The sequence below is a fragment of the Podospora pseudocomata genome, assembly GCF_035222375.1.
Source record: "Podospora pseudocomata strain CBS 415.72m chromosome 2 map unlocalized CBS415.72m_2, whole genome shotgun sequence".
In the NCBI taxonomy this organism is placed as follows: Eukaryota; Fungi; Ascomycota; class Sordariomycetes; order Sordariales; family Podosporaceae; genus Podospora; species Podospora pseudocomata.
This window is the reverse complement of record NW_026946365.1, coordinates 611,259-627,007: the sequence shown is the minus strand read 5'-3', so window position 1 is coordinate 627,007 and position 15,749 is coordinate 611,259. Positions and strand designations below refer to the sequence as shown.

Here is a 15,749-nt window from a genome sequence, read left to right as displayed (position 1 = left end):
CGAAACCCGACAGCAGCAGCCCCAGCCTCAGAGAAGCAGAAAAAAAGGTCCAGTCCCGTTTTATCGTCACATTTCTTTGCCGCCTCCGCGCCTAGGATCATAAACAGGCGACGGTTCCGACAAAAACCTTCTTTGTTTTTTGGCGAGTGAGAAGAAAAAAATGTCATCCCGAACCCAAGGGATGAGAGAAGCTGCTCTCACCCCCCTGGCCCATCCTCTTTAGTGATTAGACCCGCCTAGCCAGCCCATGCAAAAAAAATCCGTTAATTCATCAGCCATGTACAGCCATATCAGCAAGCATCCAACAAAGAGAATCGTCAGCTGTTTTGCTCGCCTGAGCAATCGTCCTTGAGAACCCGGGCCCTCCCAGAAAAAGAAAAGAGCCCTTCGTTGTTGGTCGTTCGTCTTGAGCGAATACAAAAAAGCAAGATTTTGCACAGAAAACGAGCAAGGAGTGTGGGTGTATGTGTGTGTTTGATGCGTCTGGTCTCTGCCTTCGCTTTTACAGAACTAGCTTGCCGTCTGGTTCTGCAAAGAGAGCTTGGACAGAAGCACCCGTCTCTCACTATCCGGTTCGTCTCGTGGTCAGACTCACAATTTCCCGCCAACGCCGCTAATGATGGTACTCGTTGCGAAAATCAAGATGCTATCGCCGTATTACCTCCGTCTTTGTGAAGGAATGGTAGAAGCAGGTTGCGCCATGGGGGGGTTGAAAGTGGGTGATGGCATCGACCCGCTGCCATCAAGCATCTTGCGTCTCTTCATGTCCATTGACATGCCGCCACCGCCGCTGCTCGGTCTGTCGTCATCGTCGTCTCTACCGCGCTTCAAGGACGATGAGCCGTTCAGCACTGGTGGTTGGGGCGCATAGCCGTTTGGCATCGAGTTCATGTCCGGCTGGCTGGCATAGACGTCACTGCCGTTGGTTCCGTTGGGAGCATTGCGGTCGCTGCTCATCACGCTATAGAGATTGCTTGACGGTTGACCGGGTGCGCGCGGTGGTGTGTGGTAACCTTGCTGGGCATAGTATGATTGCGGGGCAGCGGCGGTCCTAGGAGTCGCTCTTCCGGAACTAGCTTGGTGGGGAGAACCAGAGATCTCGGGAGACAGATGAGCGTGGTCGTTTGGTAACGAGGCCACTTGGGGGTTGCTGTAGTTGTACGAGTTGCGGTTTGCGTCATAGGCCCCGCTGTCGTGAGTGTACTCGGGGTCATGCTCGTGGTCGGCTTCCTCTTCCTGTCCAGAGGCAGGTTGGTTTTCGCCGTGCATCAGCCCATTCTGCGGCTTCGAGTCACCCTGCTCGTTTCCCTGGCCCGTGGCGCGACCGGCTGGGGGGGCCATTTCAGTTTTTACGTAGTTGGACTGGCCGTAGATGGATCTTTCTTGGGTGCTGGAGTTCGCAGAAGTGTACGAGGACTGTTGCGGGGGCGGTGCCTGGTACATTTGGCGCGAGCTGTCATATGGTTGGCTGACCGGGGGGTAATTCTGCATGCTTTGAAGGGTAGACCCGGGAGGCGTGGTCGCAGGTGTGTTGGGTAACGACCGGGCATTGTTGCTCAAATTAGTGTCAATCGAGATCTGACTCGTCTGGCCGTTGTTCATGCTCTGCTGGCTCCATTGAAAGTTCTCAGAGGCACCCATAGGACCCATCACACTGGAAGCGCTGGTGGGAGGGGTGGGGAAGGGGTGCGCGCGATCAATCGAGGGGCGGCCCATGCTGGAATGCGATGGGAGAGGAGCTTGAGGACCGGGAAGGGACATCGAGTGATGGTGGTGCTGCGGCTGCTGCTGAATAGACGGCAGGCCATTTGGTGGTTGACCTGCGCGCAGACTATCCTGCTTCCGGCGCTCTGCCGTCGCGGTCAGAACCTGGTTGGCCCGACTTTGGTTCGCAGGGTGATAAAGCAGGGAGCTGATGTTGTGCACGAATAGGGGGTACAAAAGCTCGGTAATCTTCTCCTTGTTGGCAAACTCCAAAGCTCTGTCAAATGGGATCCTAAAGAACCATGTTAGCAGGTCACCTCACGCCACGAAGAGCGAGCCACACTCACCAGACACCCTTCAAATGCATGGGGCCAATCTTGACCACATGTCTGACCTTCTCGCTTTTCAAGATACCATCGCGTCTCCCACGTGTCATTCCTGCCACGTTCAACAACTTGGTACCGTTGATCATGTGGTTGTCTGGGCGACAGAGTTAGCAAACAGAGGCGGTGCCATGGCTTGGACAATGGATTAACAAACCTTCTCTGCGGGCGACGCAGATGCCGCGAGCCTCGACCTGGAAGCACAGGCTGCCCTCATCTTCCCAAAGCGTTGCTGTCACGCGGGGTTTCATGCCCGGTGGCGCGACTTGGCCAGTCGTGTCGAAGCCGGCCGTGTATGCGTTGTTGGGCATGCCTGGCTGGTTCACGCCGGGGAGAGGGAGGACTGGCTGACCACCACCCATCGGGTTTGACACCGAGGGCGGTCCTGTCTGCGGAGAGGCAAGGCCATTTCCGTAACCGTACTGACTTCCATAGGGAGCTGGGGGGTATTGAGGAGGACCTGGGTGTAACAGAGGTGGTTGTTGTTGGCCGTAGTGAGAAGTGACAGTCTGCGGGGGCGGCTGTTGGCCGGTAGACATGTGAGGTGCCGGTTGGTAATACATCTCCGTTCCACTTTGCATCGCTGGGTATTGCTCGTATCCCGGATGTCCTTGACTCTGCGGGCCTGGTACAGAGTTACCTGGAAGCGTTGGGGAAAGCGTGCCTGGGGTCTTGGGGCCGTTGGAGGACGCAGCTGAGGTGAAGGACGACTGCGAACCAAGGTGGGAGCTTGCAGCAGATGATATCGAGCTTACCCGGGGTGACGAACCGCTCGAGGAATATGCCTGGGGAGGCTGCGGCAAAGGTAAAGATGGCAGTCTCTCGTTCACATACAACGGTCGCTGCTGATGATAGTACGGCACTTCGGTGGACGGACCCCGGGTATGCCCTTGCGAGATCGACGGGAGATCCAGCTTTTCGGTATTTCTCGAAGCTGGGTGAATCTGAGTTTGCGGTCACGTAACCGCCAGTCTCCACGATGGAGACTACTGTCGGGCCGAGGAGGGGGACAAGACGAGACAGTCAGGCTTGATGGCACGACAAGCTCTCTAGAGTGGCCCAATTGGGTAGCTGAGACAATGGTTAGTTCCAATTGACTTTCTCGGGCTCCTCCAAAAGAGACTGCGCGTCGAGTACTAGTCTCGGTAGGCGCCAGGAACGTTGGTATAGGTCGAACCTTTTTTTTCTTCTCGGGTGCGTGGTTGCGATATGGGAATCCGCGATCACGATCAAACCAGCATAGCAAAATGCTGGACGCGGTAGTTGTTGGTTGGATTTGACAACAAGACCAGATCACTGAACAAGACGAAGGACGTGTTCGTGAGCGGACGCGAGGGAGTCGTCGAGGAAGTCGAGATTCAGATGGAGGGAGAAAGCGGATCTCTGTGATGTCGGGCCTGGCTAGCTGTCCAATGCTTTGGTGGCGAGGGGCGGTCGAAGATACTTTATGCAGGCGGTGGTACCAGCAGGTGGGATGCAGAAGTAACAGCGGTAGATGAGAATTGCAGGTGATCTCGACCAACGTTTGAACTCAACGATAAAGACACGCGGTTGGGGTTGGGATAAGCTTTGGGTGTCCCTGATTGCGTTCTTTTTGGCCCTCTCGACAACGTTTTTGCGCTCTGTTCGTAGCTCGACCCTCCAGTTAAACCGGCAAGCAACTCGGGGTGTCGGGACTCAGCGCAACTGCTCATGCAGGTTCGGTTAGCTCCAAAATCGGCAGGCGCACAACCCAAAAAAAAGTTGGGATGACCAAGGCAGCAAGACGCAAATGAGAGAGCAAAGCAAGAGGCAGAGCAAAGAAAAGAGATGGAGAATTTTTCAGGACGGCCAGCAAGCAAGCAGTAAAAAAAAAAAAAAATGAAAATAAAAATTAAAAAAAAAGCGAGACAAATTGGGGCGGGGGACGGGGAAGTGGGCATGGGCATGGGCGTGGGCGTGGATAAGAGAAAAACTGTGCGTGTGCGGATCGGATCGTACCTGTTCCTCGCCTCTCAGACGTTCCTGCCTCTTTCAAAAGCCAAAAGAGAGAAAGAAAAATTGGGGGAGGTCGGTGGAGCGGTGGTGAGGAGGAGGGAAGAGAAGGAGGAGGAAGGGACGCGGCCTGATTTAGGTGGTGGTGGTGAGAGGACGATCAGCTCTCTGTGGGCTTGCCGGGGTGTCTCCCCCCCCCCCCCAGAGAAAACAACTGAGCTCTCTCTTCTCTCTCTCGTCCAGCCTGGCCCGGTGTCCCGTTCCGCTCTCTCTGAGCTGTACGTACCGGTGTTGCCCTGGTCCGCTCGCTCGCCAGCCGACCACTCAAGAGGGGTATGGCCCAAAGACAGTACCGGAAAGGTCTTAGATTGGCAGAAAAAAAGGGCGAAAAGGCGAGCAAGGCCTGGAGGAGAGCACCAAAAACCAAATGCTGGGTGGTGGTGCCGGGTGGTGCTGGCAGGGACCTTCGCGAAAGGGCCCCAGCAAGTGTGCAAGGAGCAAGGGCAGCAAACCAGGGTAGCAGCAAGTGTCCTCCGCCGAGCACACAAGCGAGCAGGGGCCAACGGTGTTAGCTTCTCGTTTTCTTTCCAGGTAACCCGTTACGAGAACTCTGTTGTTTACTACGCCATCCTTCAGCTAAATGTCTTTCTACTTCTCTATCCTCCATCACTCACTACTCTCCATTGATATTGATTTCCAACAACTGCTGAAGACACGAGAGACGAGAGTGATGAGGGAGAGAGGGGAAGGCAATGGGGAAGGCAAATGGGGATGGGGATGAAGGATGGGGCTAAGCTAGAGGAGGTTAGGGTGTGGTTTGTTGTCCGGGCCTGGCTCGACCAGGGAAAACAACCTCTGAGCGAATCTGACTGGAGACGGGAGGTTGGGATGTGGGCCGCGACCGGGATCATGGGGCGTGTGCGTAAGCGGCCGTGTTTAGTGGCCCGCGGTGGAACAGCAGCCCTCACCCAGGGAGGCGTGTGGGCAGTCCGTCCAGTCGAGAGCCCGGGTACACGTCTTCAACGTCGCACTGGCTACGAGCTACCAGTGGGGAGAAAAAAACAAAGAAGAGGGGGCGGGGGTGAGAAAACACTCTCCTCCCGTCCAAGAGAGAGTGGGGTGCGCAACAAAACGAACAACTGATGATGATGAGCAGCAGCCTGGGGGGGGATGATGCTCACAGCCCACGCTATCACCTCAAGCCATTGCCTCTCCTGTTCGGACAAGCAGGTAGGTAGAGTGATATCTACTAGTCGAACGTTGAGAGCATGCCACCGGACTTACAAGCAGATTGCTTGGACTAAGGCTCTGGTGCCCGAACTGGTGGGTATATAGATACCTATCAGATAAGCTGATAAGAACGGTTCCCAACAAGGAAGCTTTGCCGTCCTCTAAGCGCCGGCACCTTTTCTGCAAGAATTGGCCGGGGAATAACGCATTTTCTCCCGGGTTCTTTCTCAGAGCGGGAGCTGTAGTGTAAAGAGATTTCTTAGCCAATAGACTTGTCTCTATTATACGCCGGCAGACTCCTGTAGTGTAGATGCAAGAATGTTGAGCCATGTGGCTATGGGCAGCTTCTTCTAATAGCAGCCATGCCTGGCCCCACATCATGTTGTTCAGTCCGAATCCATTTGTCCATGGAAACAGTCAGCTGCGAACTTATGAGCGGGTGGTGATGCTGACATGCTGCCGCTCGGCCTCCGGACGTGTACGAATAGATTAAATGTGTGAGTTGGATACGGGTGGTTGGAATGTGTTCTATATACCGTGTTACTTTGCCCCCCCGGAAAGTCCATCAAAACCTCTGGCACTGGCTAATCAGAAGGCGTCCTGGCTGTGGCGTAGCGCAAATCATCGAGGGTAGGTAAAATGGCATCCCAAAACGGATCATTCATCAGACAAGCCACGAAAATAATCACCATTTCATAGACCGTTTGAGTGGCAAGTGAGAAGAGCTAAACATTAGGCTCAACGGACACTCGGAGAATACGGCGGGAAGGACCTGCTGGTGTGTGTGGGTAGAGAGGCTCTCGAAAACAGCCGCCGGCCAATGCTCGTCAGTGAGCCACGTTTCTGTGATGGGCGCTTTCTTCACGAACCAGCCGATGAGACTGCTCCGACTTGTCATCTGGTGATATCCGCGCGCCAGTTCAAGAAAGCGGTGGTGTGCGGTGGTGTGCAGTGCTTCCCCGAGGCCCCCTCCCCAGCCTTGTCTTCGGGTCTCGCAAGAGAGCAGCGAGAGACACGGGGGAGCCCGTCGAACCCGTCCCGTCTCCTCTGGGCCGATCACCACGCTATCTCCTACCATCAACTTGTTCCATCACGCTTCCATAGCCAAGCATGGAAGACTGGCAGAGCAAACGCCAATGATGTTATTTTTCGACACTGCTGCAGTTACCCAGAAAAGCGCAGGGCCGGGAACCAAGCCGATTCAGCTGTGACAGAAGACGCCCCGCGGGTACGGAGGGGCTGGCTCGATACCGCCGCCCAAAAGTCCGATATGTTCTGCCTCCCCTTCTCATTTTGCATTCCTCGGCCCAGATTAGAGATATGACATCCCGATATCGCGACTACCGGGTCATATCACATCTTTTATTGTATCGGAACTGCTGGGGAGGCGTTCTTCATTTGGAAGCAGTTGAAAGTGCTAAACCCCCGCACTGTGCAAAAAGCAAAGCAGGTGTTTCGCTGCAGCCACCCCCTCCCCTCCCCGCCACCAAGCCCCTCTCATGCAGGGTAGGTACCAGCCATGTCCTGGCTGATTGGCCGGCGAGAGGCTAGTCCAGAAAGGGATGCTCTTTCGTCGTCTTCGTGGACTTCAAAACCAACGATAGGCGAATGGCAAATGGCTGGCTGATATTCTTGGCTCATGATCTGATGACTTGGGTGGAAGACACAATGGGAGTTGTTCTTGTGGTGTCTTTGCTGTCAGGGAGGGACCCGTGGGCTCAGGCCCTTCGTGCTTCGCATAGTATACCCATCCATCCATACGGGGATTTGGTGGGTAAGAAAAGAGAAGGAAAAAAAACAGATCAAAAGATGCTGGTGCGTTAGTCGAAGCGGCAACCAATGCATGCAACGCGCCGCTCACTCAGGGTGGTAGGTGCATCTACATACATACCGTATGCAATGCACATGTACGGCGTGGTGGGTAGTGTGTAAGTGAGAGGCCCTCCCGTCTTTTCGCTGCGTTTGGCTTGACATATCGTTTGACCGGTTCTTGATTGCCGATCTTCTGCAAAAGTGTCAGAGATAAGGTAACCACACCAGACCACCGTACCGCTATATCAAGAATGGCGAGGTTGCAAGCAAGGTCGACGAGACCACCTTCGGCGACCACGAACAATCAAGAACCGGTCAAAAATCAATTGATGAGATGAGGGAACTCAGAGTCCGCCCGATCCCGAGACGTCTTTTCGGCCTGTATGGTTCATCAGTCGATATCCGCATCAGTCGAGAAAAACTCCGATTGACCATTTAGCTGCAATGCACGATTTGCTGCAAAGTGCGGTGCGGTGGGCAGCAAGCGTCGTGTTACGCACATGAACCCGAACACCGGCGTTGCGTTTTCTGCACCTTCTGGCGTGGAGGGCCTGGCCTTGGAGCATGCATTGGATCTCAGGCATTCCCAGATCCCATAAGCTTTTTCCGAACCACGAGCACGCCGTGTACCTTGCTGCATCTGATCTGAGGCACTGGCTTCAGGAACAGCAAAGAAACGCTTCATTGTGACCACGCTGTGATGTCAACAAGATCAACTGCGCGCAACCCGCTGACCAGACCACCGCTGGGCTGTCGTGCGTCCCCCCAACACGTGGGGATGGTAATAGAAGACTGGCCTGACGGATCCATGCAGTGCCTGCCCGGCTCAAATACTGCATATCCAAACGTTCGAAACTAACAGATCGACAGGAAGCACTTGACATAACGGCGATGCATAAGGCTCATAAGGCTCAGAGAGAGACAATTTCAGCCTTGAGACGGCACTTCGCGGGAGAAACAAGAAAAGAGGGGGGGGGGAGAAAAAAAAAAGAATACGAAAACAATGGCGGTGGAAAGAGGATTGGAGACTGCTGCTTGGTTGGTGGTTGGAGGTTGACGAAGTGGCTGCGATGATCTCGGGCTCGGCGAGTGCCGCACTTTCCTACAGCACAGCACGGGCTATCTGAAAGCTTGAGCCACTCACCATCTGTTCCAACCTCGAGCTCACACTCTAACGACCTCAACATCAAACCCTTGTTTCTATCATTACCACTGGACCGACATACACTTGAACAAATCTTCAATCGCACAATGATCACACCCAAACTCGGGACACAACAACCGCGGAAACAAACCACGTGCAGAGAGAGACACGAGATGGAGACAGAATGCTGGGTGAAGTGATTCTTCGCCGAAGAGCGGGGTAATGAGGTATACGGTGCGCACCGCATGATGTCGACACTGTCCGTCCAACAGCACGCCCCTCCCCATGCTTCTTGTCGGTGCAGAAGCTTGTGTGGGGGCATCCAGTCGTTGCAGTGGAGAAGCGAGGGAATTTGCCTGTGCCTGTGGTGAGCGATGGACCATGTTCAGAGATGGAGATTCAGATGCGCGTCCATCGATGTGCTGCCGGGTTGATGGCCACCAATGCAAGATCACCGCAAAAGCCCTGCCCTGCAATGCACGACCGCTCCTGTCATGACATGTTTCGACGTCAAGGACCTCGGCCCCGAGTTTGCTGATGCCATGGGCCTAGGAATATCGAATTCGGTCATCATCATCATCATCATCATGATTATCGCCAGAACAGCGGCTCGCTTGGTAGTCTCCCCCGGATTGACACCCCCGAAGTGGCTGGGCGCTCTTTTTTTGCGGATTGCAACGGCGAGCCAACTACTCTTTTCGATCACGGTCCAGAAAGATCGAACTGGCCGGCTCGGCGATGTGGACTTGGCAACAGAGGAGATTTTTCTTCATGCCGACCTTCATCACAAGACATCGCCGTCGACTCCGATACCTATAAGGAGAAGAAAAGCACACTTGTTGGTGTGTGTACGTGGCAAGCCTCGCTATGTTCTGTCACAACTCAGCATCTTCGTCTGGAATCGTGGCTCTCGAGGACTGGCTGTAACCGAGGTCACTTGACGCTGAGAGGTCCCGATGAGCCCCGTGTGGGTAGAACCGGCGCCCACTGGGACGACATCCCGAGCGGACCGCACCCTCACCCAAAAAACCCCGTCCATCTCGCTCCCGCTCATGTTCCACCCGAGACCATCATGTCACCCTGGATGGGTGACTGGAAGTGGAGTTCTGTTTCTTCTCGTCTGTTGAACTTGATGCTAAAAAAAGAGGCCATTGCTCGATATTCGCCATCTTGTCAAACCTCTTCCAAGCCGTCAACGGTTGGCGGGAGCATGTCGCGATGACAGGTCACTTGCCGATACCGCCTGGCCGGATTTCTGGAAACTTCATGCGGTGCGGTGCATGACCCGGCGGCAGGTCCTGGGGAGAAAGCAGAACAACCACATTTTTCATGCTGTGTTCTCGTCAACTGCCGGTCCTGTCGAGTGCCTGCCTGTGTTGTGACCGGCGCAGCAGCAAACATTCTTGTCGAGGGATGGCAGTGGCGTAAGCCGGCAGCAAACCTGTCGACCGCCAACTCCCAAAGCCAGCTGACCGGTCACAATACTCTCACTTCGGAGATGCAACTACGATGCTCGTGTGCTGGCGGGTGCCAGATGCAGCACATTCAGCCTCATACATTACCTGGTTCTCATGTTATGCAACATCCTGTGCATTCCATCCAGAGAAACCCCCAACCATCCGAAGGTCCACCAAGAAGTAACGGTGTAGTGTTCACGGCGTGGAAAGTTACTGATATGGAGGAGGTATTCGTCTGAAGTACTAAGCGTTATCCTAGCCGTGCCGCAAAGGCCATTCTTGTTTGATATCACTCTGCCAAAGGGCCTTCTACCGGTATGAGTCCCCTCCTCTGGGGGCTTGTTTCCCTTGAGCAAAACGGTCAAAGCCACCAGATGTCTTGGGTGTTTCTTTTGTCTCTCCCAAATTAGGCCTGAAACCACAGCGGCGCTCTGATCACGTCCTTTTGGGGGGGAGCGGGAGTGATGGCCATGGGTTTCTGTTTTCTTCGCCAAAGGCAGATGAGGTCCCTGCGTCGCCAGGCTATGCACAACGTCCAACCCAAGAAGGTCAGCGAGAATCCAGAGCCTCGGCGCACAGGGATCTTGGATAGGAAAACTTCCAAGGGCTCGACAACACTTGCATGCGGACAAATGCACAGCGGTTAGGTGCTTGTGCGTCGATGGAGGATGGATCCTCCAATCATGCTGCTGCAGTCTGCTCGAATCGAATAGGGGGGGCGTGTGGTCATGTTTCAGTTTCCTCTTCTTGCAGGGGATCGCTTCCAACCCCCTCCCCCATCTCTTCCAACCCTCATCATCAGTCTCAACCCTCGACGGCGCAAAAGAACCAGCCCCTTCTTGCTAGCCCTGCACCGACGCCTCCGAGTGAGGACCGTCCCGAAGCTTCCCCTGCAAAGCCGGACCTCAGCACGTCCGAGCACCCGGCCAGCCATCGACAGAGATCTGAAGCTTCACGGACAGGCTTCTTGTTACGTATCTGCTAGCGTTCCCGCAACCCACAAAGCATTGTGAATACATCATGATATAGGTATGATGACGGCAGTGCAAGCAAGCTCATGACAGCGATTGCTTATTCCCATGGCCGACAAACCAACCGATTCCTCACAAGTCCACCCGGGACCGAAGCAATAAACTCCTGATTGCGCAATAACGACTCGACTGGGAAGCTGGCAATAATGATGAGGGCGTCGCGATAGTGGAGGTTGATACCTGATAGACGAACCCTCCTCTTTCCCAGCATGTTCGTTCGGGTTTGGGCTTTATCTTCCCGCGCCAACCTTTGGTGGGATGTGGTACTGGCTGGCCAGCCCATCAGTCCAATCAACGCGAACCACGTCTTCAAGCCCACACCCACAACGAGATACTTTGGAGAGGCATCCCAGCAGCTCCTGTCCAGTCCTGGGGCTTGGTTTGTTTGTGGGAGGGAGTTGGGCTCGAGGTCAGCTTGCCGTCAAACCTCCAATTGGCTTTCCATATTCGTCCAAGACCTTGTCGTCTCTCATATTCACAATTGAAGCAACTCCCTCTTCATTTCTCGAGTCTCGACCAAGACATTCTTCCTGACTGGGATTGTTCGGGCGGGACATCGGATCATGCAAATCATAGGGCAGTTGAACTCTGTTCTTGCCTCGCTTTGCTGCTCCTATTCGCCAGAAAACAAGCTGCATGTGCGGACCGTTTTCCGCCTTACATGGCTGCCAGGATGGAAGCGGTGGACAGTCTGCGTGCGTTGCCGTGTGTGTGGCACATGCGAGAGGGTGGTCTTGATGTGGTGTGAGGGGACGAAGAGAAGCAGAGAAGGTCCGGACCTTCACAGTGCGATTGAATTCTCATTCCCGAACCCACCAAACAAATTCGACATCTCCTGTTGCTGACCACCAAACCATGATCATTCTCCCTCATAGCATCGTCTCAACGGCGCAACAAGTCGAGGCTCTCGCCCCGGATGCTGGGCTGCTACCCAATGGCAAGTCTGGTTCGGCAGGGCTCGATAGGAGGGTTTCCTCTTCCAAGCTGGTTTTTTAGCCATCTTGACACGCCGCTTGTGACGGGTCCGATATCTGATATCCCAAATTTGGACCATCTTGCTGGCCCATATACCCGTCTCTGGATCTGCACCAAGTGCAGTGCTTGTCCGCCAGGTCCACATGGAGTTGTTGCAAACATATGCACGGTTAGGAGGGCGGTTGTGGTGGTGACATGTTCTGGAAGCACTGCACAGCTTCCAGGAGAACAGGAAGACATTCTCGATGTTGTTGCTCTCTTCTGTCAACGGGTACATCCCCCGACCTGCTGTCTCACACTGTGTCCCTCCAACCGGCTCACACCGCTACTTCGCCCTCACTACACCAACCCCTCTTTTGACGTCGTCTTTCCCCGGTTCGCGAAAAGTCGCGCTCGATAAACACATCGGCAACCCCCCCAGGCCAGGATGAAAAGAGACATGGCCAAGTCGTTGGCGCCAGGAAGCCAATGAGAGAACGCCAGAAAGCCCGTCTTCAACTCTCCTCATTGCTCCACAGCCATTGTCTTCTTCGGTGGTACATCGACTCTTTTGAACGAAGGACGCCCAGCCGTCTTTGGACCGACTCTCCCAAGGCTTCATGGCTGACAGCTCAAAAGCATTTCAGACAGTGGAAGCGATTCGCAACTGAACTTGGTTGTGCCGTCATTGCACCTCTTGTTGTCCTCGGCATTCTCCATGCTTCCCCGCTCCCGCCTCTTCTTTGCTGATGCCTCCGGTGCTTGCCCTGGTCAGTCCTTCTTCTACCGACAGCCCATAACCGAGCGAGATCAGATCTTTTTCGAGGCTTTCAGAGGGTAGTAAAGTGTTGTCAAAATCCCCGCTGCCATATTGGCTCCCAGACAATCAATACTCACTGACTGGTGGTAGGCCACCCAAACCAAACCGTTCACGAGCGGAGCTTTACCGCTAGGATCTATCCGTCTAGTGATTTTTCTCGCGGGCGGCTCTATCGTCCCTCTCTTTCGTCGTCGTGGCCTAGCTTGAGAGGGTGTTGTTCGCTGCTGCCGGCTGCACCATGTCAGCATGGGTGACGACGGGAACACTGCAGGAAGTTAGCCTCAAGGCTTTTTTTTTCTCTGTATGCTGTATGGAAGATCTGTCTCTCTCCCGATGCGCTGTCCCACATTAGCCTGGCTTGTTGCATATTACAGCTCACCCCCTCCCCCCTTCCCTCCTCGCACCACCACTGCTACGACATGGGGGCAAGCATATACAGAGATAGGGCCATGGGATCGGGTTGGCTTTTGCCTCTCGCCGAGACAAGACAAGATGCGGCAGCGGACCATGATTCTGAAAAGCGAAAAATAAGAGACATGAGTCTATAACTAGGTGGGAAAGTTTGACTCGGAGCCGGGTTTGTCTTTTCTTAACTGCAATTCATCGGCCAGGACGGACACTAAGTACTATGAGTTGCGACCCAACCTAGCCAACCAACCAAACCACCCACTGCTCTGATGAAGCAGCAGAGGCAGCCCCGATTCTGCCCCATCGGATCAAGGTGCGGTATTGTGCTCTTCTCTTTGCTGGCTGGCTGGCTGGCTGGCTGGGCCACAATTTGCATGAAGGGAACCCTGGACGGGGGAGGGGGTGGCTTTTTTTCCCCTCGTTGTGCCTTTTTGCTTTGCTCTGGATCTGTGTGTTTAGGGGGGGGCCTCGCTCGCATTCCCGACATGCAGCAAGCAAGCAAATGTAGTGTGAGTATGTGTACTGCTGCGTTATGTATGTATGTATGTATGTACGAGATCTTTTGTCTCCGCGATCGCGCGAAGAATTGCTACCTAAGAATGGATGGATGGATGGGAAAGGGGGGTCTTGCATTTGGGTAATAAATGGACGCGGGCCGGGGGTTGTGAATTGGTATCAATGGGGGATGGTGAGAAAATGGCCGATTTGATGGGGAGGGAGAAGGGAGGGGGGAAGTGAATGGCTGACTACTGGCTGAGCAGGACAGAACAAAGAGGAGATCGGCGAGCGAGAGAGAGAGAGAGAGACACCACGACTGACAGGCTGACTGAGCATGGTGTATGGTGCATGAGTGTCTGGTCTGTATGCACCCACCCGGCATCGGCGCAAGCACGGTAGGTATAATGATGGATGCAAGTCAGTATGATACGCATATTTTTTGGGCAGGTAAGGCAGGTAGGTAGGTAAGGGTATCCGTAACAGTGATATTGAGAAGGGACAGCAATTGCTGAGCCTCTTTTTTGCGGTTTGAGAATACTGCTGGCTTTTTGGGGGGGGGTGGGGAATAATATTTGTTTCATGGTTTGTTGGTGATTAGGTAGTTATGTTTTTCTCAAAAAGATAATATTATGGGTTTCATTATTCATCAGGAGCAGCACGCACACACCGCTTTTGCCCTTTTTTGTTGTTTTTTTGTTCTTTGCCCCCTTGTTGGGGAAAGTTGATATTAAGGAGCGGTTACACAAAGGACACTTTGGTGGGTGGGTTGCTGGGTTTAGATCACCGACATTTATTCACCTCCCTGGTCGGTTTTTTTTGGTTGGGGGCTGAGTTGGTTTGAAGCAGCAAAATGGGGGGTTTGAATGTAATCTGGTTCTTCTGTTGGAAAGAATTAAAGAACTTGTGTGACGGTTAGAGCGGCGGCGTTGAGGGTTGAGATGGCATGGAGGTGGTGGTGGGTTGGCTGATGGGCAGCGGCACGGACTGATAGCAGTTGAGCACCCGGGGGGGTGGGGGCCAACGAGGTCCAACCTAGCTGGCTGCTGAGTCCTCATGAGCAACAGATCATGGTTTGTGAGAAGAAGTAGCCGCCGATGATGGCCAGAATGTGGGGGATTTCAGGAGTGGAAACACTGATGTTCAAGCAACCACCATGACCATGTTTTCAAGGCACACAATAATGGGGCACTAAAGATCTCCAGATCACAACTGTAGATCTTGATACAAATAACGAATATTGTTTGTTGCTGGCCCGTGACCTGGAGACATATGAATGGGTCTGTGTGAATGGCCGGCTGGGGAGGGATCAACGACAAGCGCATGAAATATGATGCTGGTAGGTAGGTATGACACAAGATCTGGCTGGATCTGGGGGGGATGGCGTGCAGGCTTGATCGATAGAAGTGAGTGGCTTGGTCTCCATTGATGGTGGGAATATAGGAAGGGTAAGGTAGGATATGAGAAATGCATTGTGTGATGGGGGGGCTTATATCACATTCCTTCAAAACTGATTATATGCCGCCAGACATGGGCTTAAGCGTCAAACATGATGATGATACTTGGATTTGTTGGGGTTATGGGAGACGAAGTTTAGGTAGGGAGGTTCAGGACAGTGGCATTGCATCAAGCTGGAGCTGGAGTTGCAGAATACTTCGGGTCCATCCGTCCGTTCCTGTCCGTCGCCGTTACATACATGGAGTAGGAGGTGTGTACTTGCAGAGCGGTGGTCACAGTTTGCAGCATCCGTTGTGCATGAACTGCTGTGAGGGCAAGGTAGAATTTGGATAGGTGAAGGTAATGTAATGTGGTGGTGAGGTTGTGCGCGTAAGAAAATATCGAGTACCTGAAGGTGCATGATGTCCGGCTGTTGTTGATATTGCTTACTGTTTCCTCGACGCAGGTTGTGGGTGCCTACATGTAGGTACGGTAGGGAGGCCAAAGGCAGAGGCAGGAGGATTACATTACATGACGGGATGCTTCGAGCATACCTACAGTTCATCTACCGTACTCACATTTGCATGGGGACAGTAGCATGGCATAGACAGATGGACTGTGACTGTTAAATGTCACCATCACCATTACTGCCGCAATGACCATCGTGCATGGTTTCAATGGCGGAGGAAGCAACATCAACGGTGAAGAGATCAATAAGGGGCCCATGCTGCAGAAAAACGAAACCAAAAAGGGGGTCTTTCTGGCAGTGTCTCTTACTGTGCTCCGGTGTTTGCTCTTGGGCGGCTCCCAGCGATACGGACAGGGACGAGGGAAGGAAGCAAGGCGGCATGAATATGCACAACCGCCACTGCAGATATGCAATGCGCATCGGAACGATCC

The 15,749-nt window shown here is 53.7% G+C and overlaps 4 protein-coding genes across 4 annotated transcripts; 2 read left to right on the top strand and 2 right to left on the bottom strand.

Annotated features, from left to right (window-relative positions):
* Nucleotides 1–259: 259 nt before the first annotated feature.
* ASM1 (Cell pattern formation-associated protein asm-1) lies at nucleotides 260–2,668 on the bottom strand (the record flags this gene model as incomplete). The annotated part of the gene is made up of 4 exons (XM_062886981.1): nucleotides 260–405; nucleotides 627–1,996; nucleotides 2,052–2,184; nucleotides 2,245–2,668. The coding sequence occupies 3 exons, from the start codon at nucleotides 2,666–2,668 to the stop codon at nucleotides 658–660; spliced, it is 1,896 nt and encodes a 631-aa protein (XP_062746751.1). The 3' UTR covers nucleotides 260–405; nucleotides 627–657.
* Nucleotides 2,669–3,764: 1,096 nt separating this feature from the next.
* QC762_0031520 (uncharacterized protein) lies at nucleotides 3,765–4,753 on the bottom strand (the record flags this gene model as incomplete). Its single annotated transcript, XM_062883241.1, has 3 exons — nucleotides 4,736–4,753; nucleotides 4,348–4,514; nucleotides 3,765–3,773 (listed from the first exon to the last, which is right to left on the bottom strand). Exons 1-3 carry the CDS (start codon nucleotides 4,743–4,745, stop codon nucleotides 3,765–3,767), a joined length of 186 nt encoding a protein of 61 aa, XP_062746750.1. The 5' UTR covers nucleotides 4,746–4,753.
* A 6,837-nt stretch (nucleotides 4,754–11,590) lies between these two features.
* On the top strand, nucleotides 11,591–12,642 carry QC762_200885 (uncharacterized protein; the record flags this gene model as incomplete). The annotated part of the gene is made up of 5 exons (XM_062886980.1): nucleotides 11,591–11,722; nucleotides 11,935–12,085; nucleotides 12,132–12,243; nucleotides 12,341–12,526; nucleotides 12,600–12,642. The coding sequence occupies 5 exons, from the start codon at nucleotides 11,591–11,593 to the stop codon at nucleotides 12,640–12,642; spliced, it is 624 nt and encodes a 207-aa protein (XP_062746749.1).
* A 105-nt stretch (nucleotides 12,643–12,747) lies between these two features.
* On the top strand, nucleotides 12,748–13,551 carry QC762_200883 (uncharacterized protein; the record flags this gene model as incomplete). The annotated part of the gene is made up of 2 exons (XM_062886979.1): nucleotides 12,748–12,783; nucleotides 13,159–13,551. The coding sequence occupies 2 exons, from the start codon at nucleotides 12,748–12,750 to the stop codon at nucleotides 13,423–13,425; spliced, it is 303 nt and encodes a 100-aa protein (XP_062746748.1). The 3' UTR covers nucleotides 13,426–13,551.
* Nucleotides 13,552–15,749: the final 2,198 nt, after the last annotated feature.